This window comes from Urocampus carinirostris, chromosome 7 (genome assembly GCF_059441175.1).
Source record: "Urocampus carinirostris isolate Australia breed hairy pipefish chromosome 7, RoL_Ucar_1.0, whole genome shotgun sequence".
In the NCBI taxonomy this organism is placed as follows: Eukaryota; Metazoa; Chordata; class Actinopteri; order Syngnathiformes; family Syngnathidae; genus Urocampus; species Urocampus carinirostris.
The window spans coordinates 39,675,600-39,701,190 of NC_142355.1; the positions used below are offsets into that span (position 1 = coordinate 39,675,600).

Sequence of the window (25,591 nt, forward strand, 5' to 3'; positions counted from 1 at the left end):
CGCTGCTTTAAACGAAGAGCACCATCTGTAGAAGTCTAAAAATATTTTAGGTGCTTTATTTGGTCAAGCGGCAATCAAGACTAAGCATCAATCGCCAACGTTGCGGGTAGCAATTCCTTGTCGTACTTTATAAAAGCAGTACTAGTTTGACCTCGTGCAGGGAACGCGCATGCTTCTATTTTGAGCGTCTTCACATACTCAAGTCCGCTGCGGCTTCTGCGGGTTCTCGTGACACCCGAGGGCATCTAAATTTGGCTCAGAGTACCTCGCCACCCTTCGGTGATATATATATTTTATTAACAAACATCTTACATTGTTATGTACAAATATAATACAATGTGAATAAAAAATAAAGGTCTGTATTCCACGAGTCAATTGCACTTTGAATGTCTTCCTGGAATGCGTCCTCTTGTGCTACTTGTCCGCCCGCACGAAGGAGGCGAAGACGCTGTCCTCCTTCTCCAGCAGGGCCTGGGGCCGATCCGACTCCAGGATGATGCCCCGCTTCATCACAATCACCAGGTCGGCATTCAGGATGGTGTGGACGCGGTGCTGAGGAGCGCCAAAGCGGAAATATCGGGAGAACTGGAAAATGTGCGACTGCGTTTGCGAGAGCGGCCATTAACACTTACTGCTATCGTAACCACGGTTCTGTCCGCAAAGGCCGTCATCACCACTTTCTGGAGGATGCTCTCCTACAAGGGCAGAAGAACAGGCAGGGAAGTAAGGAGGTTGATTACTTCAAAAAAAGAATTATTGTTACACGATACTTCTTTCAAAAAGTTACCGAATAACTATCCATCCATCCATCCATTATCTGTACCGAGCATCCTCAGCAGGGTCGCTAAGGGTGCTGGAGCCCATCCCAGCTGTCTTCGGGCAGTGGGCAGCGGACACCCAGAACTGGTTGCCAGCCAGTTGCGGGGCACACAGGGACAGACAATTTGCTCGCTCATTCACACCTAGGGACAATTTGAACCGGACAATTAACCTGACATGCATGTTTTTGGAATGTGGGAGGAAACCGGAGTGCCCGGAGGAAACCCACGCAAGCACGGGGAGAACATGCAAACTCAACACAGGAGGTTTGATCTCACGACCTCGGAACTGTGCTGCACACGCGCTAACCACTGCCCTGCCGTGCTGCCCCCGAATAACTATTACATAGTAAAAGTAACTAGTTTCCAGCGAAGGTAACTATTTCCGTTACTCTAAAAAGAACCAGCAGCTGATTGGTAGGGAGCCGAATCCCTTGGTTCACTCCCAATAGCCGTCACAGAGCCGTTTCATTCGCGAATGACACGAGTCGGTTGCTGCGGCACTGGTGCTGTCAAATATGGGGCTCACATTTTTCGCAACTCAGCTCTCATTTCTCACTTTCTTTTGGCGCTTTAGTAAAAATACTATATTGTTGATTGCTCTCTATCTACGAATAAGGTATTCGCTATTTTGATTGGTGACATGATCCGAAAAGAAGTGACATAAACAACTTGGAGAGCGGAAAGCTTTGCTCTTGAAAACGCAGTCGGTGAGCAGTTGGCGTTCTGTAGCCAAAGTAACCCACTGCTATTGACTATCGGTAATGGTAATGGCGTTGTCACAGGAGAAAGAAAAAATAGATTAACCATCGCTTATCCTCAGTAGGGTCGCGGGGGTGCTGGAGCCTATCCCAGCTGTCTTTGGGCAGTGGGCAGGGGACACCGTGAACAGGTTGCCAGCCAGTCGCAGGGCACACAGGTACAGACAACACACTTTCTCATCCATACCCAGGGACAATTTGGACTGGCCAACCTGACATGCATGTTTTGGGGAATGTAGGAGGAAACCAGAGTGCCTGGAGGAAACCCACGCAGGCAAGGGGAGAACATGCAAACTCCACACGGGGAGGCTGCGCTAACCACCCAACCACCGTGCCGCCTTAGATTAACCAATTACTGAAAAAAATAACCCCGTCACTCTTGATTACACATTTTATTTCAGACCAATACGGGTCCCATTATTCAAGTCTCTCTTAATCACGGTAACTCATACATACCACTTAGATGTTTACAGTAATTTTACTCTTCAGACCTCAGAGGGCACCTGATTAAAAGCCACTTCAAAATTAAGAATGAACTTCAATTTTGTCTTTGTTTGAGCCGCACCAGATTTAAAGCCACAGGGTTAAACACCAATAAATATGAACTAATTCACCTCTGTTTCTTTTATTTCAAGCAGGGCGCGCATTGGGCACCAACTGGATTTGGCGTCCAAGTATTTGTCTGCGGAACGCCGTTAGCGCGAACGTCCGCAAACCTCACCTCGTTTTCAGCTCTGCTTCAAGTTATTGTCACATGTTTTCAGATCATGTGACCATTCATAATGGCAATTTTAAAAACAAACACAATGATACCACTGCACCGGAAAGTAAACAAGAGCAGCGTCGTGTAAAATGTAAGCCCTATATTCCTCGAAGACAGCAGTGCCAAAAAATTGTGTAGATTAGTGGCAGATTGCAACACGGATGATTCTTTTTGTGCTGTTGTCAGTGGTAGTTGCTGTGTTAATGGACCGAATTACATTAGCTTGTCATAGTTCCTTGGGTAGTAAAGGAAACTTCATTGACCTGACATCGATGCTAATGATACGGAAAAAGAAGTTTAGTGTTTTTCATGGATAACTTCCACAGATGTTCAATTCAGTTGTATACATTAAGAACTTGATTTGTGGGTGAAAAAGTTTAAATATCGCAAGTATGTCGTAAATATTCAATAAAGTATTGTTAATTATTTATTGTTATGTATTATATGAACAATGTTGGCGAAAACATTAACTAATTTCTCCTCTGAAAAGGTGTCATGTTTCCAGATGTCACCGTGTTTTGAATTTAGAGGGCATGCGTTTTTGAGAAGAGCGGCTTGCCATTTTTCTTATGGCCACACCGTATCTAAAGCACCAGTGTTTAAAATGTAATGGCTTGTCAGGAATTTACAGTACATACTGAAAAAAGGCTAAAGAATAAAACATGGCAATTACCTACCAAGATTTGTCACAACATTTTCATGACATAATTAATTCAAAGTAGTGTAGTGGTGAAATTTTTGCCTGCCAAGCAGGAGGTCCAGGTTCAAGTCCCAGTCAATGCAACAGACAAATATTTTCTAATTCATCCTGACATCTTTTTTTAAAATATAATTTTTCTCTTTTAAGTGTTTTAATTCATGTTTATCCTGGAGTTCCACGCCTAATCTCGAGGTAAACAATGTTCCCTTCTATGTTATCACTTATAATAAAAACAATTTTAATTCACATCCATTTAATGTTTTTTTTCTACTTAACTGATCCTTCATAAAGAACAAACGTTTCTCTCTTTGATGAAGGAACTGATAAAATGGGTATTTGACCTATGTAAATACTATATTACCCTCGTCAAAGGCAACTGATGGCAATTTGACTAAATTCTAAATTGGTGTCTCAATAAAACACAATGCCTGACAGCAATATATTTTCTACGTACATTTCTGTTGTAATTATACAGTCAAGAGTTTAATGAAATGACAATATAGCATTTATGTAAAATTTTAATAAAGGACGATTAAAATAATGAAACAGTCAATGGAAAATGCTACAAAATCCATTCATTTTTTTCACAATTGGCAGTAGAAGTGCCAGATGTATCTATGGGGATAATCTTAGCCTGGTTGTTAGCCTGGTCAGGAGGAGGCTCACTGAATAAATCACTGTGGTAACTGACCCAGGATAAATTAGACCTGATTTCATGTAACCGACTTAAGGCTAATTTCAGACAAAATAACAAAAATATTGCGGCATAATCTCTTATCTTGGTTTTGTGCACTATCCCCCAGCAGGAAAGCAGACTTTAACATTTTCTTTGAGCTCTGCAAAGGCTAATTGACTCTGCCTAAGAACCCTGAGTGGGTAAGCGTGGTTAAAAGCTCAGCATTGCCTGCTCAAGGGCATCGGCTTGGCGTTGGTGAGCACACAAATGCCGCCCTTTGTGAAACAGCTTTCAGAAGATGCTCTTAAGCAAGCAGCAGGAAACCCCCAGAGAACCCCCGAGCACTCGTTTCATTCCTTCGTCCTGCAAAAGTAAGCATCGTTTTTATGCATCACCCTCTAAATGTGTTTTGTCGTTTGTAACAGTTGTGGTGTCACCAGAGGGTATTGCACAAAACTAAGATAAGGGATAAGCCGGATTATGTTTAAAAACTTGGCTAAATTAAGCATCAAGTCGATTGCATGAAAGCAGGTCAAATTTCGTTTGGTTACTGTGGTGATTTATTCTTTACAGCTAGCCGTCTGCAGAACAGGCTAACAACTAGGCTAAAATGATCCAACTGCAAATCACGTAAAAAATAAATTTATTTTATGGTATTTCGATGAAGTTTTTGATATTTTACATTATTTTACTCAGCCTGCATTAAAATTGTACACATGGGCTATATTGTCATCTTATTAAAGTGGATTGACAATATAATTGGTGCAGTACATTTTATGGAGGTAGATTCATTGCTTTCAGGCCATGTGTTTTGTCGATATACAAATTAAGAATGCTTTTCAAATTGCCATCAAAGCTTTGGTGATTATTATATGATTGCTCTTTTTGAAATACTAAAAAGTGACGGAAAAATTTACAAAGATGGTATTAACAAAATCTTGTCAAGGGTAATATGGAATATACACATCATTTGTTCCCTCTCCAAAGAGAAAAGTTTGTTCTTTTTGAAGGATCAATGTAATCAAAATAATTCATCACGTGAAAATTTTTAAAAAATTTGAATTGTCTTCATTGTCATCAATACCAACGTAGTGAAAATTGTTTACAATGAGATTAGACATGGCACCCCTGGATAAATATATAATAAAATACTTTAAAGACAAAAATAACATGAATGTTATGTTATGAAACATAGGCAATAAATTGTATTTGCTGCATTAGTCAGGAGTCGAACCCGGGCCTCTTGCATGGCAGGCAAAAATCAATCCTCTTAATCATTGAATGCACTTCAGCGTGAGCTACAATAGCATGTACAGTAGCCTTCTTTCTTTGAGCCGGTGCACAGGCTCTTTTCCTTTACTTGATGACAGTGCCTGAGGAAACTTCTTTTTCTTAAAACTTTTCTAACATCTCCATAAAACTCCATAACGCACTGTTGTTCAACGGCCGTAAAAGACAATGGGCAAGACTTTTCCATTTTCCGATCCGTGATTCTGAGATGGGTCCTAGGGGTCTATTTGAGGATGACGCGAATGCGCATTTATCCTAACTATCTACATCTGGCTCGACAGAGCACCTTTTCATGCTAACATGTAACCAAAGAAGCCAAGACTAGATCAAGCTGCATTTATTCAATTAGCCTGGATTTAGGTATTCCACTTTTTTGTAACAACCCCTCCCCCTAGGCACCCATTCAGTTGCAGCAGGGCTGGACTGACCGTTGCCATGTCGATGGACGCAGTGGCCTCGTCCATGATCAGGATGCTGCTCTTTCTCACGAAGGCTCGAGCCAGGCAGAAGAGCTGGCGCTGTCCCTGGCTGAAGTTTTCTCCTCCTTCCGTAACGTTGGCATCTGGAAACATTTGTTCAGTTCTACTTTTCATTGAGACCAAACACAATGCATGATTGGGTGTACAAGGGATTTCCCCAAATGGTACACCATGCTCATTTGTCAGGCTCGGACAAAATATCAGATGGCGACAAAGTCTTGAATATGGAGCTCTAAAAGATGTTATTAAACTGCTCCCATTTCTTTGGCCCACCGGTGGTCCAGAGGCGTCATAGCGAAGGGAAAGGCTTGTGTATGGTGTAATCAAACAGCGGGTGGGCGCTGCCTCTGTAAACGAACTAGGAAGCATAGCAACCGCTAACTTCTAGCGGCTCGTTACATTTAAAAGAAATTCATCAATTAAAATCGGACTCTAAGAAAAATCAGAAGAGCGCAAAGAAATGCCAGCGGCTGCTATGTGGATTGTTATCTCGTCCGAGAATCGACTGAGGCAGCGTCTTAAAGGAAAGCAATAAACTGGTTGCTGGTCCGGCTTACTGCTAATGGCTAAGCTAACACATCTGCTAAGCCACTGCTGCGGACCCTGTATATTTCCAACCCCAGGTCCATTGCACATTAAAAGAATGACCTGGCTACAAAGTGGTAAACATCTACATCAAGAACAGTTTTATTTGAATAATTTCGGAGATCGAGGATACCCGATACTAGCGCACAGCTAGCCAGAGGCTCCCTAAATTGCTTTCTTATCCTCAAAGTAGAAGCCTTCCAATTTTTATTTACTTCTGTATAATGACAATAAAAACATTCATTCAACTGCATTTACTGTATGTGTCGTGTGTTATCATTTGTAGATTAATAATTGTTATTGTGTAATGTTCAGATACTGTCAGTTGGTAATGAAGTCATCTCAAGATAAGTTTAACCCTTTGGGGGTTTTATGAGGTGTGACACTACTTTGCAGATTTTCACTTTTTCCCAATTAACCACAAAAAACGTATTTATATACTGTATTGTCAGAACGCTGGGTTTCCGCAGATTCGAATCAAACAAAACATTATGTGATAAAATCATGTTTGCAGGACCAGTGAGCATTTGAGGAAAACCATAGCTAGCATACAAAGTATTTCCTCAGAGTCTGAGATCATTCTTATATGTTGGAGCATTTCAGAATAGCAAACCTTTTCCAGAGGGTTGCCCAAATGGCACTTTTGGTTTACATGGACCTGTGTAAAATGCTCATTTTCGGTAGTATTGTTGTCAAATTTGAGGTAGAGCTCAGGAAGGCTTTGGGCTGTAATCCTGTTGTGTAATACTGTCCCACCACCCTGCTACATTCATTTTGTAGAAAGATTATTTAGAGAAAAAACATGTTTATATTTGTTTGTGTGTATGTGTGTGTGTATTCAAACTTCCACAATCTAGTAGCAATAGTACCTAAACATATTTTGACTATAGAGACTAAAACTATGCCGATACTAAAACAGCTTTAATTTTGTATTGGGTGCACCTTTTTAGGCGTTCAAGTAAGAATACTAGGTAGCGTTTTTTTTAGGGTTTTAATTATCATACATTTACGTGTTCATTAGTTATCATATATTAGCTATTATTTATCTAATAATGTATTAGTCATCACGGATTCATTCTCGATAGTTTTTGCTAAGACTCGGAACAAGAATTCAGTTTTTTCTATCAGTCGAATAAAACAAAAAAAGTACCACCAAAATGACCCAGCATTGCCGGAATAAGATTGGATTGGATTGGGCTTCCTGGAGTGGTCGGCGGTCGGGAGCTGCTGTATCTAATTTGGTTGCCAGAGAGCGTAAGAGACTCAACTAAGGTAGACCACGAAAAGCAGACGTTTATTGATTTTGTTGGCATTTATTGGGGGTCCTTGACACAATACCTAGATAAAGACAATCAGGGAAGCCTAAAATACACAGAAAACAATTTTGCTATTTCATAGCCTATAAATCACATAAAAACAGACACACACAGACAAACCGGGTTTTATATTGTAGTTTAGTTGAATTAGATTTATATCAATTAGATTTTCATTATTTTTTATCTCAAATATAACCAGACTTTAAGTGACTGGGAGCTAAATTAGATATTAGCCTCTCTGCCAATGTTATCAATTCAACCTTAGTTGCCCATGACTCTTTTAAAGATTTTTTTTTTCCAGCGTTTTTTGGTCCTTGCTTTACTTTATTTTTTTCTTTTTATGTCTCGCTGCTATGGTCAACTGGTTATACACAAGTTTTTCAAAGTGTTTTCTCATTGCACAACATGTTTATTGTTAGATATCATACATTTTCTCATGTTTTCAATTTTTACTTTGGGCCTTTTGCCCGCTGAATCTCTGGTGGGAGAGATAGGTAGCCTCATTCTGTTAGTCCTATTCCTGTCTTTGCAACATGTTTAAGGTACAACAACGGATAAAATGCAGGTAGGTTTTGCTAATATTGTCTTTTTCACAGCGTCACTTGAATGTCCTTGTCAAGAGAATGCTTCATCCTGTTAAACATCTGCTAGGTGACATGAATTTTGTTGAACTTTTAAATATGATGCAAATATTGTCGATAATACTGGGGGAGTTGCAAAGCAGATAGGAAGGTATAAGAATCAATTGCTCTACTTCCGCATGCGTAAATAAAGCATGACTGTCTGTTGTCTTGAGGTTGAACAAGGTCCTACCACCTAGCCTTCTCTAGATTTCTTCGTTTTTATCGACCCACAAGTACAGGGATCAGGAACCTTTTCGACCCAAAGAGCCATAATAGCAAAATATCTATATTTTTCTTTTTTGGAGAGAGAGAGTCATTCCTAATCGCCAAACTCGCTCTCCAGACAGAAAGCAAATTTTAATTCACTGTGTGACGTTAGGTGATTTGCTAAACCTTTTGAAATAAAAACAATTCCAGAGCCGTTGTCCCATATAAACAAATATACCACTATGAACTTGTCTCCCTCAGTTACTTAAGCACGTTAAGGCTCATTTTTATCCCCATTTTTTCATAAATAATATTTTAAAACAAGGTGCAAGCAGAGTTCTTTTGTAAAAAAATGTTACAAAAAATACTACAGAGTGTATTGGCGTATTTACCCTTGGTGCAGGCAGCGCTGTGTGCATAGCTCCGCCCATCCCTACTGCTCACCCAATAAAATTGCTCTGTGTGGTTGGCTGGTATTTTTGGTGTTTACAGTTTGTTGTGTGGGTATTCATCATAAAGTATCTCAACAGTGAACATACATTGATTTATGAGCTCTCTATATAGGATTCCGCAGCAACATGTAGTCAAAATAGGGTAAGTTGGTGTGACATGTTGACTGTAAACTGTTGTTGGGACTGTGTTCTTTATAAACTGGACCATTGGACAATTGTGTCACGAGTGGTGCATCGGCTTTGCAAGCACGAATCGTGCCTAACAGATGAAAGTATCAGAATTTTATCTCCGAGCCATATGTACTTGTGAAAAGAGCCCTATAGATTCCCAACCCCTGCACTAGTACACTGATTCCCCAACAGGAACGATAAGGACCAAGCACACTGCAGCTAAAAAAGTCACCCGCATTCCAGTCACTCGTCACATTCATTGAGAACAGTCGGTTGAAGGTGACGTCTGCTATTAGATGTGATCTGAATTGGAGACTGTCACCTGAGAACTGCCGCTGAGCCTGAAAGGGCGCCTGAAATATTGATGCTACATAACAGCAGATGTGCCACTGTGGGGAACCGTGGCGGTGTCTACAACGCTAAAATGAATTGGATTCCAATTCAGTCAACTCACCTAACCCGCCAGGAAGCGACGTGACAACCGTTTTAAGTTGAGCGATATCCAAAGCTTCCCAAAGCATCTCGTCTGTGGCTTTCATTTCTGGGTCCAGGTTGAATCTAATCACAAACACATACATTAGATGAATGTAAAGCATCACCCAATCACTCATACTCTTATATTAAAGTACTTTTTGAATTTTTTATATTAATTTAAAAATAATTATCGAAGCTACTTATGATAGACAATCATTTATATATACATTATACATACATACATATGTACACACACACACACACATATACACACACATATACACACACACATATATATATATATATATATATATATATATATATATATATATACATAAATATATACATACATATATGTAGATAAATCCCTCATTTACCATAAGTGTTGTGTTCCAAAAACAATAGTGAATGATAGGCAAAATCTGTGTAATAGAAACCATTATATTTTCAATTACTATACAATTAGATGCTGTATTATTAACTGAAACCAAAGAGCAAAGCCCTCTAAAGGTTTAAGCATTCGTTCAACAAATAAAAGTATTGTAGAAACCTTTCTAAATATTTTATTTTTAGAAATAACTCCTGTATCGTCAAATAATAAGCTGGTAGACTATTTACCCAATTAGAATGCAGAACAAAATGTACTATGCAAATAAGGTGAAACTGCAAACGACAAACCGCATGATAGAGAGGGATTACTGTATCTGCCATATATACTTGGGTATTTCTGTATTTCTACATATGGCAGACATAGAAAACCTCAAACATGTGAGGCTGCCTGATTTGAGTCGCATTCTTTTAAATTCAAAAGTGAATATGTTGTAAATACAAAATGGTCAACTGATTGTGATGCATCACAGAAGGTCTACTTTGTATTCTCAAATCATTGTCCAGTCATCCTTGATGTTGACTAGAAAGAACTTGACTACTTTTGAAAGAACGTGACAAACTCTCGCACAAGATGTAAAACTGCACTTGTTTCTTCTTTTCGCTTTGATAGTCAGCTAACGTGACAAGGACGTTCAAAACAGCGGCGTGTTCTCTGTGGTACCGGATGGTGCCACTGAACAGGATGGGGTCTTGCAGGATGATTGAAAGACGAGACCTCAGCGTCTGTAGGGGCAGCTTGGCAATGTCGACGTCGTCGATCACGATCCTCCCTGCCCGAGTGAGAAAATGGTTGGTATCAAGTGTTACTCAAGCCGTGTCGGGCATGTTACTCAACTAAATAATTAGTTATAGTTACTGACTAGTTCTTCCAAAAAGTAACTGAGTTGGTAACGGTATTATTCCATAATAAAAATAACTAGTTACCAGAGGAGGTACCCATTTCTGTTACTTTAAAAATAAGTTGTATGTCAAAGATTTGGATATTTTTGGAGCAGCATTAGGGTCAGTTGGATAAAGAAGAATGGACAGGTGGTTGTGTTATAGAACCTTGTAATATATATTGCACCTCATCTATCCTCTACTTGAGGTGCGACAAAAATAAACAGTAAACAATATGATAAAATAGAAATAGGCAGTGAACAAAATAAAGTGCGTATAATAAATTAAATGAAAAAAAGCAAAAAAGAAACAAGGAAAAAGAGAGACAAAAGAAGACAACTTAATACATTTCTCATTTTTATATAAACACAATAGCACTAAAAACACAGGAAATACAATTCAAATATTTATGAATCTACAATTAAAGATAAACAAACCTATTTTATGCGCAACAAATTTTAAAGTTAACAACACCGTTTCTTCCAAAAATCAATATTGACCAATCATAAGAGAAAAAGGCGCCCCGGAGGAAACCAGCAGTTGATTGGTGGGGAACAAGCTCCTTTTGTTTACTTCCAAGAGCCTGCTCATAGAGACATTTCGCTCGTGAAAGAGAAGAGTCGGTTCTGACTCAGCCCTCATTCACCTTTTTTTTTGGAGCATTAAGTAAATACTAGATTGGTAATCACCATCTAACTATATGGTAGTTGCTATTTTGAATGTTCACATGATCACAAAAGACGTGACAACTTGGAAGAGAGCGGAAACTGCACCGCTAGAAAAGGTGTCAAGTTTGCAGGGGCACGCTGCTGATGACGTTCTACAGCCAAAGTAACGCACTGCTTTGACCATTGGTTATGGTTAATGACATTGAAACGTGGGAAAGAAATTGTTAGATTATCCTGTTACTGAAAAACATAACGTTGTTAGGTAACGCTGTTATCTATTACATTTATATTCCTAACACTGTAATCGGGTAATGGTCAAATAAACCAACCTTCAAACATGTCCACCATGCGGAAGAAGGCCAACGAGAAAGAAGATTTGCCGCTGCCCGTCCGGCCGCAGATGCCAACCTGACGCGGAAACATCCCACGTTTAATCGCCAATGTTGCATCGGGTTTTTGTTTTCTCACCTTTTGACCGGGGTTGATATGAGCGTGGACGTTTTTGAGCACCGGTTTGAGCGTGGCGTCATAACGGACGCTGAGGTTCTGGATCTGGATCTCGCCGTGTTGGGGCCATCCGTCGGGGACCTGAGACAGGCCTGGGAGACATCAGAAACCTTCAGCCCACTGACCCAGGTTAAGAGAGGGATCACATCATCAAAAGGTAGGACTCACTCAGCAGACCCTCGTAATTCTCGGGTTCCGTTTTGAGGAGACCATTGATTCTTTTGACAGAACCCAGCTGGACTTCCATGTCTGCCAGGTTACGCACCATCCAGTTCAGGTAGTTGGACACCTGATGGATTCAATTGTGTTTTTTTAAATCACAACAAAAATGAATGTAAGTATCGCTTTTTTATGGTATCGGTACTCGCAATACCAGTATCATCTGCCTTCCCGTGGCCATTTAGCCAACAGGAACTTGAAATTTAAGCAGTGACGTGCAGTCAGGGGAGGCTGTGCCTCACCTGTCATCATGGAACGATAACATTAAAATATATTGCATTATTATATTTAATCAGTGTTAAAATTCTTTATCATTTAATTTCACAATTTGGATTTTATATATTCAAAAACGCTGTATTTTCACTTTGTATTATTTGGTGGCCTTGGGTGTAGGGTGCCGGCCCCGAGACTGGGAGGTTGACGGTTAGAGCCTCGGACTAACATACTAACATTGGTACCCATTGCCTTCCTGCTTGGCGCCAGCATAAGGAAATGGAATTGGGGGGGGGGATTGGTCACCTAATGACTCCCAACGAAATGTTGCAATTCATCAGTTGGGTTGAGTGAGGGGGTTGGGAATTCCCTCCTCTGTATCAATCTCCCAGAAAGAGTCAATGTAAATGCGAATGTGTTCTTGACTCTTGCCACAGCCCACTAGGGGGGATATGGCTCCGGTATATATATATATATATATATATATATATATATATATATATATATATATTCATACATACAATTCTCTTGCCTCGTAGCAGAGGGGAAAATTAGACAAAATATTCTAATTTGGCCCTCACCTGAGCCCCGAACAATAGAATAAGTGATAGTATTAGCTGACCATTTAACATTCATTAGCAAGCTAACGGCAAGTCAAGCCAGCAAGTACTTTTTTTATTGTTGCATCTATTTTCTTATACTGCTATTGATGCCTTTATTCAAAAGAAGCAACAGAAATATTTAATTTATGAGCTAGGTTAAAACAAAGGGTTTTGCATGCTGCAGTTTACACATTACTGTCTATCTCTGCCAGTCAAATGATCGATAGAATATAGGTTAATTTATCTGTAAATCTGTGTCTCATCAGACACAAACCTCACCACACATCACTAAAATAAAGGAATGCTAAAATTAAGGAAAAACATTGTTAGGCTTATAAGTATTTTTTTGCAGGGAACAGGAAAGTTTTTGTGTCAGTATTGTTGACAAATCAAGTTTTTTTCTTTCAGTTACAGAACTGTTTTAAAAAAATGATTATGATAAGTAAACACATTAACTCATAAAAAGCCTTCATACAAAAGTGAGCCCTGGATTACTGTGATGTATTTAGCATCGTTATCATCTTAGGAAAGCATGCTGCGATCGGTAACGCTTTGTACATTAGACAGACCCACAGTCTCACCATAAGTGCATAGGTGAGGCCCAGCCCAACAAGTCCGGGAGACAACTCATCGGACAGCGACTTTGTAATGGAAGCCACAGCTGCTACCAACACCACACAGGTCCCGATATATTCCTGCCAAGCAGAAAGATCAACAGTTTGGACACTGCCAATATAGACACCCAATAAAAGCTAATGTTTTGAAAACATCCTAGCCAGGTGGTGTGTTGTAAACCTGATATTGTAATGGAAGAAGATGTGTACATGCTAACAGCAAGGGCCAATGAGTTCAGGACAAATATGAGAAAATCATTACCATGCGCACCTCCAGCCAACGATTGGCTGCCGTGAGGAAAAGCGAGGCGATGTTGTTGGCGTCTGTGAACTGGAGTAACCTCTGCCTGAACCTGGGCTCATATCTGTGGGATAATCAACAAATTTGATTGCTTCTCGGTCCTTGGATAGCAGGACTTGACTGTAGGTCAGGTGTCAGGAACCTTTTTGACTCAAAGAGCCATAATGTCAAAAAATATGTTGTTTTTTTTGTTGTAAAGAGAGCCATACTATATATTTTAAGACAAAATTAACCAAAACCGCTCTCCATATAAAAGCTAATTTTTCAGGGCATTTTTTTTCCGTGTGAAGTCAGATGATTTGATAAAATTTATGAAATAATAATAATGCCAGAGCCTGTGTCCCATATCAACAAGTACACCACTTTAAACTTGTCTCCCTCCCACAGCCACTTAAGATCATTAAAGCTTATTTTGACCTTCATTTCTTTTGTAAATATAACAAGGTGCAAGCATAGTTTTTGGGAGATATGTAAAAAAAATTGCAAATGAAAAGTTTATGGATGTATTTCCTTTCAACGCAGGGGGCGCGTGTGAGAGAGAGGGGAGCTTGCTGTGTTGCATAGCTCCACCCACCCCTACCGCTCACCCGCTAAAATTGCTCTGTGTGCCTTGCAAGCATTGTGTGGGTTTTTATCATCAAATGTGTCAACAGTGAACATACATTATTCAATGATTCTTTAGTGATGTACAGCCAAAACCGAGTCTGCTGGTGTGACTCCTTGACTGTAAACTGTAGTGAAGACTATGCTCTTTATATACTGGGCCGAATGGTTCATATCGTAACAATAGCTATCATGCATCAAATCAGACATTGAGTGAACCAGATTTGAAACACTGGAGAGGAATTTGGACAAAAATCATTAAATCACAGAGCCATATGTACTCATGTAAAGAGCCATGTATGGCTCACGTAACATTGATTCCTAACCCCTGTCATAGGTTGCTCACCTGAGGGCCCTAATGGTGGTGAGCCCCTCCACGGTCTCGGAGAAGTGCGAGAGCAGAGGCAGTTGGGTGGTGTCCTCCAGCAGCTGCAAGTCCCTTCGCAAAAGAGAGCGACATATAAGGCTAGGTTCTGCAAAAGTGGACTGGTATATCCAGACAATCTTGGAAAATGAAATTTTCATTTTGGTTGTTTTGTTGATTCATTGTTAGAAGTAGTTTGAACAGTACTAAACAGTGGAACACCCAATTATCTTTGTTGGGGTTAATTGCGTGTCTTCCTTTTCTCTAAAATCAATTGTGTCAACAAGATATCCACATTGAATCAGAAATGTGTCAACCTTTGGGATTACAGTATACTGATCCCTGGTTTGATGTGTGGGTTATGTATGTCAAAAAAAAACACAAAACTTATGCAGGCAATAGATTTTCAAACATTTCGGATGAATGTGTGAGATTTTTTAATGAAAAAAACAAGTGTGCTTGGCTCAAAAATACGTTGAAAAACACTGATATATATTTCAGGATATGGGTGACAAAATAATTGGGTAGAAAATAACCCAGGAAGGGGATCAATCCTCTCTTGAACCAAGCTACCCATACTGTTTCAAGGGTTGTAAAAACTTCTAGAGTTAAAAAAAGTCTGGGTTTAAAAAGAAAAAAAGAAAAAAAAAGACGGATTTACTGCGGTCTGTTTCATCCCAATTATTAGTTTTTTTGTGCAGAATAATACAGAAAGTGTGGTCAAATTAACCCAAGGAGTGGATCGGATCATTTGTGACCAGAGTAACAAAGGAACAGGTCCGAACGTAATTACTTCCCTTGGTAACACGTACTGAAACATATTACTAAAAACATTTTTGCGCATGACGCTGTTGAAGGCGGGACCGAAATTGACAAAGAAGATCCTTTGTTTACAGTAAATTTTTGCTTTCTGAGTAACAAGCTCCTTTCTGGTGTCCGTGATCTAGGGAGTAACTGAGTTACTAATGAAGTAAATAGTCAATGTAACTAATCAGTATTTTGGGTAGGGTTACTTTAACTTGATTACTTTCAATTACTTTTGGATTACTCCAATACCAAATATGCTAATAAAAGACAAAATAAACTAAATATGAATAGAATTATGACTCACAACACGTGGTAAGCTTTCTCTCCTGGCTTTGATCTCTTTGATCTCCGGCAAAACTAACATAAAATGCGACAGAAACAAAATGAAAATAAATCCAAACAGCTTGCCAACATCATTTTTGCCGTTCCATGTATTCTGTTACTCCCCAAGCCTGCACAAATTTTAGTAATTTTGTTCATATTTAGTTTATTTTGTCTTTTATTAGCATATTTGTTATTGGAGTAATCCAAAAGTAATTGAAAGTAATCAAGTTAAAGTTACCCTACCCAACCCTGTTTATGACCATAACTAATTCATGTTTATGACCTAAGATTGAGTGCATTCCCACAACTATTTCCTATAAGTGACTTTCCTTTTTAAAATTGAAACACTGGGACGCATCTGATAAACTTTGGCGTCATCGTGCATTTTGCATAAACACGTCCGTCTCACCTGGAGGCCACACGGAAATATTTCTGGATGAAGTAGCAGGTGATAGCCAGCGGCAGCAGGGCGACAAGGAAGACGGGGGTGACGTAGGAAATGACCCCCAGGGCGGAGACGCAAAGCAAGGTGGAGCGAGACAAACACTCCAGCGTGGTCGGAATGTGCTGGTCGATCGTGTTGGTGTCCGTTGAGAATCGATTGAGGATGTTGCCGAGTGGCGTGGTCTCAAACAACCTGGAATGGAACCAAAATTGTGACATTACTTTTCTCAGTGAGAATGTTATAAATAAATTTCTGTAACTACAGTGGTAAAGCTGACAGAAGTGAACCTTACAGTAGGTAGTGTGTTGGGAGGGAGCATGCCTAATACAGGAACAACAAACACCACAAAATCAATGTGGTTATCCTGAGCACAGAAGGTCGGGTAAAATATGCAGAATTTTGTTCTTTTTATTTGAACATTTATTTTTAAAGAAAGGGAAAAGAAGCTATTTGAATGGCTTGAACCAAAATGGATATAGAGTGTCTCAGCTATGTGTTTGTTCGCAAGCTCTCGAGATTGCACAAGTCAAGATATATGAAGGATCCACTGCCTTTACAAATTGGTGTACAGTACACATTTTCTTCTATTTATTTTATTATAAAGTTGTTTTATTGCAAAATCTGCTTTTTGGCTGTCTTCTATGAGAGTATATACAAAAATTGTGAACTCAAACTACTGTCTATAATCTGGTGGGTAACTTAAGATCAGGGGATGGTGTAATTGTAACCTGTGCAATCCTTTGACACATTTTGTGATTAAGGCTATACAAATAAATATAACTTGACTTGAATTACTTTTGAAATAGAGTAACTAGTAACTGTAACTACTGTGTTTAAATAACCCGCCCAACAGTTCATATGTATAAGATCCAGACAATAAATCAAAAGTGTTCTGTGACATTACTTTCTATTCAAATTTGAGTTCAGTGGTTGAATGCTTACAAGAGAATTTGTTGACACACAACACACAGGTCAGTGCATGTGTTTGATGTACAAATCTGCAGGCTTTGTGGACTAAAAGCAGATGGTGCTCTGAGTAATGGGGCGAAAACTCTTGCTTTTAGCAGACTTTGAGCTTTTAATACAATGAACACACATCTTTAATCACAGTCATGCATCGGTTACATTCGGTCCAAATGTACCTCATGGGTGCCAGGGTGATCTTGTTTAGGAGGTTCTGGTGCAATTCTTTAGCCACACTGAGGCCAGTCCACTCCACAGTGACGGAGGAAGCCAGGCACAGAATGATGCCGAGGCAGCACAACATACTGAACACCGAGAGATACCGCGAGTGACTGAAGCCGCACTCCTGTAATGGCATCAGAAAATAAAACAATTTTTTTAGTATTTAATCGAAGCGTAGCTCAAACACACTCAGTCCAACTCAAGCTGTCCAATCAGTGAGGCAGGTGAGGGTATTAAATGATCATATTTATACAGTGTTAAGGTTACTTCTCATTTAACATCTAATTTTTGGGATTTTCTTTTTCAAAATCACGTAATTTTCACACTGTATTATAAATATTCTTAATACAATTAGTTTGTCACATATTACTGTGCTTAGTGTCTGCAGGTGCAGAATGAGGCACGCAATTTTCTTGCCTAATAGTAGAGGGTGATTGTGAAACCAAGGATTCTGATTTGCCACACACCACTGGCCCAAACAATATAATTGGTGATAGTATTAGCAAGCTAACAGCAACTAAAGTCATCCAATAATCTATTTTTCATTGCATTTTTCACGATTTTTCATCATGGAGGACTTTCTATCTATGCATGCTTTTACTTATAGGAACACTTCATTTTTAAGTTAAAACAAAAAAATTAAACATTATTTTCTCTGATACAGTCTATATATTGTTTTCTGCCTCGGCCAATCCAATGATGTTTGGCACATTGTTTTTTTTTGTAAATCTGACTGTGCCTCACAGAACACGAACCACATCGAAAATCACTGTTTCCAAATAATTTCACTCAAGTTCAAGTAAAGATAAGTCATTGAAAAATGTACTCAAGTACAATGTTTTGCTGCAAAAAAATCTAAACTACATATTATAAAACATACTTGAATATATAACATTCAAAATTGTCTTTATTGTATTGTATTGATATACTGTATTTCTAAAACAATGTCATAAAGAAAATCTAAAAAGACATACACGTTTTGGCAATGTGTTTACAGGTGAGTGAGCCACTAAAATGTCCAGTTCGATGTGCAAAGCGGAACTGTGATTACTACATTTAAAGATTTGAAATGACAAGTAGATTAAAATTGAGAGTAAACACTACACAGATTTCTGGTATCGATACTTGCATTTCCCTCTGATCTAGTTTTAAAGGAGGCTACTCCTGCTACTGGTATCCATGGAAACCAGTTTTGTTTCATGTGGGGGGAGCCAACCCACAGTTTACCGGTACATATTGCTTTTTGTTCTTGCTATCAAATGATGAATAAGATGTATGTTTATTTATATGTAAATGTAACCAGACACTGACTCATACCTCATGTATTGAAAACCAAATATAGCAGGGATGTTACACAATAAATATCCCAATATGAATCGGTCAATATAAGTTGTAGCAGGCAGTTGTTACGTTATTCTACACAGGATGTGCTGCATTCAACTTAGTCATTTTGACAATTGGCTGATATAGATACAATCAGCATGTGTTGCATGTAGTATAAGGCTTATATAAGGCTTTTAGTTGTTGGTGGCTCCTCACAAATTTGTTTTTTTAGTCCAATATGGCTCAACATTTTAGGACGCAGACTCCTGGGCTAGCTTGTTGTTCTGCCTGTTAAATATAGTACTTGGGTTTTAAATGTGCTACTTGAGCTTAATTTATTTATTTGATTTAACTATCATAATTGCATTGTTTATTAAAGTACTTGAATTTTCCTTGATTATTTTAAACTGCTATTAGATTAAATGTAATGTATTGTTGATTGAATGGTATTGATGATTTGATGATCTGACTGAATAGTTGTTTGAAAAAAACTAATACATAAGATGTTGCTACAGTTACTCAGTAGTTGAATAGTTATTTTTTATTATTTGGATGACAACCTTTTACTTCTACTTGAGTCATATTATTGTGAAGTAACAGTACTTTTATTTGAGTAAAATGTTTGGCTACTCTACCCACCTCTGATTAACTCCCACTCCAATCATCATACTTGAGTCATTCCTTCATTGTCATTTTGGCCCTGACCTGTGTGTGGTGTGGCCAAACAAGCTGGCAGCTAGACAGCACAACAAACAGAGGACATAGACACCTATGGGCTGCTCATTAGATTAGATTATATCACTGTTGCTAGACTTGGCCGCATTTAAGTGTAGATAACTCAGCCGTGATTGACTGCAGTGAAGTTCAGCCAAGCATCCTTTGGCACACAGCTTATTCTCCACTTAAGTCAATGTGAGGTGCATTTGAGTAGAACATAAATTAAGAGAGGGCAGAAGGATGAGGTGCCTTTCAGAGTTCTTATCTTTCACACGATGATGGGAAATGTGACATAGTTTGTACACACGTACCCAAAACACGAATATTAATATATTTACACCTCTGAATAAACACTGATACCTGATCTAGCTGACCTGAAGCAAATGAGATATTGTGTTTAGTCCTTGTTCTAATATACATGATATTCCTTTTCCACGGTAGCGGCGTTCACTCAAGTGTAACTTTCTGTTGCGGTTTGCACCCAGGTGAATAGAAAACACGATTGTACTCATTTGAACTGATTTTCATGCACACAGCTCTTTGCATGCTGTTATTCTCCTTAGATTTGCTTTCACCAACCTGACTTAATCATTAAAATGTTGATTCTGGTGTTCTAACAAAGAAGGTGGCTTGTGGCTATTTTATGTGACGCCAATAAAAAGTGCTAATGTGAGGTTTTGGGTCAGTCTGATGTGACCATGTTGAACAGATTAGCGGCTATTGGGTTAGAATCGATTAGTTGTGGTCCACACGCTTCTTAAAGTCATTGATACGCTAGCAAAATTGTGTCAACTAGTCATATTACTTTTGCATAAAACCAAAACAGACAACATGTTATTGCTGTGGTAAAACAACTTAAAAGAAAAAAAACATGATGTGGCACAGGGAAACCATGTAAGGCAAAGCCCTGAAGTCAATGTGCCCTGAGGGATGTCAGCCAATGAGCCTACAATCAAGTCATTCAGTATTATGTTTTTCAACCAGTGTGCCATGAGACCTTTTCTAGTGTGCAGCAGGAAAATGCTCAATTTTATATTTGCAAACATTAATGCCTTTGTTCAGTAGCGTTGCTGTCTTCCAGTGATAACCTGAGTAAAAGTATCTGTCACCCATAACATAAGGTGGCAGCAGATAGCTCTTTTTCTCTTTTTATATACTAATTATCCGCCAATGAGGTAGAGCAGTATATTTAACAACATATTTTGCTTGATGACGCCGTTTAAGATTGCACTGCAGTAATAATTTATAAAATCATGTCGGATAGAAAAGTGTTGATTTTCATTATTATATTCTGATTATCTGTACTGACCTGAACAAGTGTACAGTTGCGCACTGTGGCGTCCGACTTGGCCGTGATGACGTGCGATGTCCAGTGTGCGAGCCAGTAGTCAATGGACACCATGAGGGTGTGTTTTAGGAGCTGTGACAGGAGGAGCAGGGTAAGAAGGAGGATCCCCGCTGAGGACAGGTAGGTGCCACAGGAGCGCCAGGGAATGGTGGCTCTTTGACGCATTACCTGCGACAGGTTGTCCTCATCATCACTCTCCACCGATTCTTCTGGACACATGAAAGGGATGAGCTCATCGGGTTTCTCTTACCTGGATTGAACCTCATTTCTCTATTTAGCTGCACTTGTTTCTCAGATTGTTTCTCCACCATCTGTTAATCCACGGGGGTTCTTACCTTTTTTGTCCCCCCAAATTTTAAATCCTAAAGGTCATTGTCACACGGGGTCAAAAATCCCATTTGGATCAAGAGTGGATCGATATACAGTGGTACCCCTTCATATGAATTTTCCCAATAAAAAAGATTTAAAAACTAATCGGTCCACCCCCCTCCTCCAAAAATCAACTATGAGAGCCCTAAAAAGCTATAAAACACATCTACCTGATCACTAAAAACTAATTCAAATAGTAAGTAAACAAAAAAATACAGTAACCAAATAAGATTATAGGGTGGAGGGTTACAAAGAGGAGTCAGGGAGATCACAAATCTGTCAATTTCTAAGCTATGCTTGTATTTTATACGTTTCTTTTTTCTTTTTTATCATTTCAAATTGTGAACGCAGTATTTTAATTTTTTTTTTTTTTAAAAGACTCATCCCTTATTTCCCTTTTTGGCTGTAATCCGGATTGTCTCAGTCACTGGTAGCAGACGACAATGTCATCCTAGGTTGCTCATATTGTCATGGTATTGTACATAGTCTATCTTTCTGTCCGTCACGCTGCTCTGTGTTTTTAAGGTTTTTCATCCCTTGAAAGGAGGATTCACAATCGTTAACAAGGGGAGCTATTGCCGGGTGTTTTCAGGTATGACATTAAGAGACTGTTGATACGCAATTTACTGCAACTTCAAATGAACATACATAGGGGAAAAAAATTACAGCTATTAATATTATTTTTTGCCTGTAGTAGTTTGCATGTGCAGACTGGACGAGCTGATGCTGGCGATAAGCAGTCGTGAGCAGTAAGTGGTTTCAATTGATAGCCTCTCGTAAACTGGATTTTCCTTCGTACAACCAGCAAGATTTCTGTTCCAAAAAATCTCATGTACCGAAATTTTGTACTGTTTAGAGGTGCTAACATAAGAGGTGGTGAGGGGCCCTCTCCCTCTGGGAGGTGTGAGAATTCTCCCACCGTGGTCCGCTGCGTGTCGTAAGAGGCGACTAAAGTGGAGGGAGCGAGGGGACTGGGGATCCTATCCTCTCTATCTCTACTCCCCAAGAGACAGCAAGGCAAAGAAAGGGGTGCGGGGAACATAAGGTATCGCAAACCCAAGTTATAGGGTGACTAAATGTGAGAGGATGTGGAGGTAAAGCGACTGAGTGGAAGAAAGAGGAGCTTGGAAGGATGACGACTAAAAAGAAGGTTGATGTGTTAGCCTTGAGTGAAACAAAGATGAAAGGAAAGGGTGAATTACAGCTTGGAAGTATTTATGGTAGAAAGTCTGGAGTTACAGGTGGACATGCTAGAGAAGGAGTGGCTGTGCTTGTGAGTGAGAAAGCAAATGAAAAACTGGTGGAGTGGAAAGAGATATCTTCCAGGTTGATGTGGGTGTGATTAAAGTGGGGTGTATAAGTATGGACGTTTATAAGTGCATATGGACCTGGTTTAGAAAGAAGTGCTGAGGAGAGAGAGGAGTTCTGGAATGAGTTGTCCGAATGTGTAGCAAGTGAGAAAGGTAAGGATGTTTATTTGGCCTTCATGAACTTGGAAAAGGCATATGACAGAGTTGATAGAGACGCGTTGTGGCAGATTATGGTAATTTATGGAGTGGGTGGAAAGTTGTTGGAAGCATTGAAGAGTTTTTATGTGAACAGCAGAGCATGTGTAAGAGTAGGGAGTGAGACAAGTGAGTGGTTCCCTGTGTTGACTGGGGTGTGTGATGTCACCATGGCTGTTTAATGTGTACATGGATGGTGTGGTGAGAGAGGTGAATGCAAGAGTATTTGGCAGAGGTGTAGATATGATGGATAACAGTGGAACGTTGTGGCAGATAAGTCAGTTGTTTGCAGATGACACAGCGCTTGTGGCTGATTCTGAGAAAACATTGAGAAGGTTGGTAATGGAGTTTGGAAGAGTGTGTTATAGGCGTAAGTTATGCGTGAATGTTGGGAAGAGTAAGGTGATGAAGTGTTCACATGATGGAGTGGGCATGGCGTTAGAAATAAGGTTGCATGGACAGGTGCTGGAAGAAGTTGAAAGCTTTTGGTACTTGGGTTGTGATGTGGCTGTAGATGGTGGGACGGAGTGCAAGGTATTGCACAGAGTGAATCAAGGAAGCAAGGTTTTGGGTGCTCTGAGGAGAGTGATGAGCAACAAAAGTATGAGTATGGATGTTAAGAGGGGACTGTATGAGTGTGATTGTGCCGACTGTGTTGTATGGTGCAGAGAATTACTTTTGAATAAAAATAATCCCCAAATCATTGGCTTCTCTCCATCCAGTGTGGATGATATGGCTATCTTGCAATACCACAAAAGAACCAAGAATATTATAAAAGACTCCTATTAACCTGGCCACCACCTCTTTGACAGTTTGGCCTCCAGTTGGGCGCTACAGGTCCTTTAAAACCAGGACAAACAGAATCAAGGACAGTTTGTTTCCCAGGGCCATCACCACCCTAAAACAAACATGGTAGAATGTTCAATACATTGTTTTCAATGACAATCAAGACTGTTGTATTATTACTGGGTAGCTTTGCATCAACAATCCTAATAACTTAAAAAAAACAAACATTTAATTGTCTCATACGAAACAATTTAACATGGGGTGATTGTATACAAACAAAATCCAACAACAAGAACACAGATTGGATGTTTTCACTTTGAATTTCTCAAATATTGGGTCATTCGTGTAAAATAATCCAAAAAAAATCCAGTTATTTTTGTTTGAATGCCCAAAAATTCTTTATTCATACACTAAAAAAAAGAAGGGGTCAAAATAGGACTTATTTATTTTCAACCACTGTTGTATAGTTGCATGAGTTTTCCAGTCCTATCCTTTTCATTCTGTGAATCATCACATTAATATCTTAAATTAATCATTTAGTGGTAATTGCAACTTGTGATTTTCCATATATTTGAATGTGGTTAGTCTCTACATTGTTCTAAGTTGTTTTATGATTTATTTTTGGGAGGGAGGCTTTGAGTCTTATCAAACCCTCTGCAGGATTCAGTCTGGACAACAATGATAATTTGTATAAAACAAACCAGAAAGTCAATTTGATAGAGTTAGTGGATGGATCAATTTTTGACCCAATTATTTAAGTATTTAAGTATTTGTTGAGCGTAATGTATATTTCAGGGTAAGAGCACAATGAGCTCAGCACTTACACAAATTGTGGATGAGGAATCGACATTTGTACCTGCTGCAAATGTAAATACCACACACCAGGTTATGCGGCACAAGTCATCATGTAAGAGTTGACAGGGAGGTGAAAGGTGAGAGGCGAGACAAAAACAGATCACATGTACCGTAGCAGGACGGCACGCCAATGGTACATAAATGGGTTGTGACTGGAGTAATTGCTAAATAATTGCTTCAAAGTTAAAAATCTCTGGGAACTGAAGACAGTTTTCCAAATAGTTTAAAAGTATTGGTGCTTGTAAGGCGACGCAGTAACTTACCTGTGGAACTTACAGTACTAATTGAAAAATTACGTGATGCACTGAGGACAGGAATGTCCAACCCTGTAATGGCGAGGAAATACTGTAAAATGCCTTCAGAAATAAAACGTTGTATTTGAAATTGCCTCATTGCAAACCTCCCTAGACAAGACAAATTAGTTACATGTACCACCAAATGAAAATGGAGAGAACACAAAACATGAAAAAAGCTCTGTATGAACTGAATGGAACAAAATGAGGTCACACAAATGCTGTTTTTGGACACGCTCTGTTGCCCGTAAGTGTTAGAATGATGGTCTTTCTTGCAGCAGGAAAAAACATGCACAGCCACCACATGGCTCAAGGACTGAATGCCCTTTTCCTAATGATGCCCACATCATCTTAATTCTTTCTCAGCATGATTGCATGGACCCCTCACCTTCCTCATCCTCCTCCGTTTTAGCAGCCTCTCTGGAGTACATTGCTCTCCGCAAGTTTTTCCTCTCCATGTCTGTCATACTCGATGCCACAGTCTCCTGCAGCACAGGTTAGACAATCATGGACTCGCAAACACCAAACTAGTTTTAAGTACTGTATTTTCTAGACTATAAGTTGGACCTAAAAACCACAAATTGGCCAAAAATGCTGGATAAAATCAGAAATGCAATGAAATGATACAGCATACGGTAACTGTTTTTCTTTTGAGAAACGAATAGAGTGGTCTTTGGTTGCCTTCTTGTGGTTAAGATGTTAATTGTATGTTGCTAAAATAAATTTTGGTAGTGAAACCATATGTTGTAATGTTAATTTGTGTTCTATGAAATAAAATACTTTAATTTAAATGTAATTATCTATTTCTATGCAACCCCAGCTCTTACTGTGGTTTCAATTCCATGCGCATTGTAGTCGGATGCGCCTTATCCTTTCACAAAATATTATTTTGGGGGGGTGCACCTTATACTCTAGTGCACCTTTCAGTGCAGAAAATACAGTAAAGCACTAAATATATA

General features: G+C 39.2%; 1 protein-coding gene across 7 annotated transcripts in view; it reads right to left on the minus strand.

Moving 5' to 3' along the window:
- Positions 1–275: 275 nt before the first annotated feature.
- abcc8 (ATP binding cassette subfamily C member 8) overlaps positions 276–25,591 on the minus strand; it is a 95,110-nt gene continuing 69,794 nt past the window's right edge. For 4 of the 7 annotated variants that reach the window (XM_088340929.1, XM_088340924.1, XM_088340928.1 and 1 more), the window contains 15 exons: positions 25,021–25,117; positions 20,786–21,033; positions 17,394–17,560; positions 16,216–16,443; positions 14,658–14,750; positions 13,670–13,772; positions 13,375–13,488; positions 11,928–12,048; positions 11,721–11,851; positions 11,582–11,660; positions 10,367–10,475; positions 9,296–9,399; positions 5,437–5,570; positions 633–695; positions 276–552 (listed from right to left, as the gene is read on the minus strand). In XM_088340929.1, the coding sequence (XP_088197055.1) occupies positions 415–552; positions 633–695; positions 5,437–5,570; positions 9,296–9,399; positions 10,367–10,475; positions 11,582–11,660; positions 11,721–11,851; positions 11,928–12,048; positions 13,375–13,488; positions 13,670–13,772; positions 14,658–14,750; positions 16,216–16,443; positions 17,394–17,560; positions 20,786–21,033; positions 25,021–25,117 (1,929 nt within the window). In that variant the 3' untranslated portion in view covers positions 276–414. The remainder of the gene's footprint in view (positions 553–632; positions 696–5,436; positions 5,571–9,295; positions 9,400–10,366; positions 10,476–11,581; positions 11,661–11,720; positions 11,852–11,927; positions 12,049–13,374; positions 13,489–13,669; positions 13,773–14,657; positions 14,751–16,215; positions 16,444–17,393; positions 17,561–20,785; positions 21,034–25,020; positions 25,118–25,591) is intronic. The other 3 variants (XM_088340931.1, XM_088340930.1, XM_088340925.1) reach the window with 3 other exon arrangements.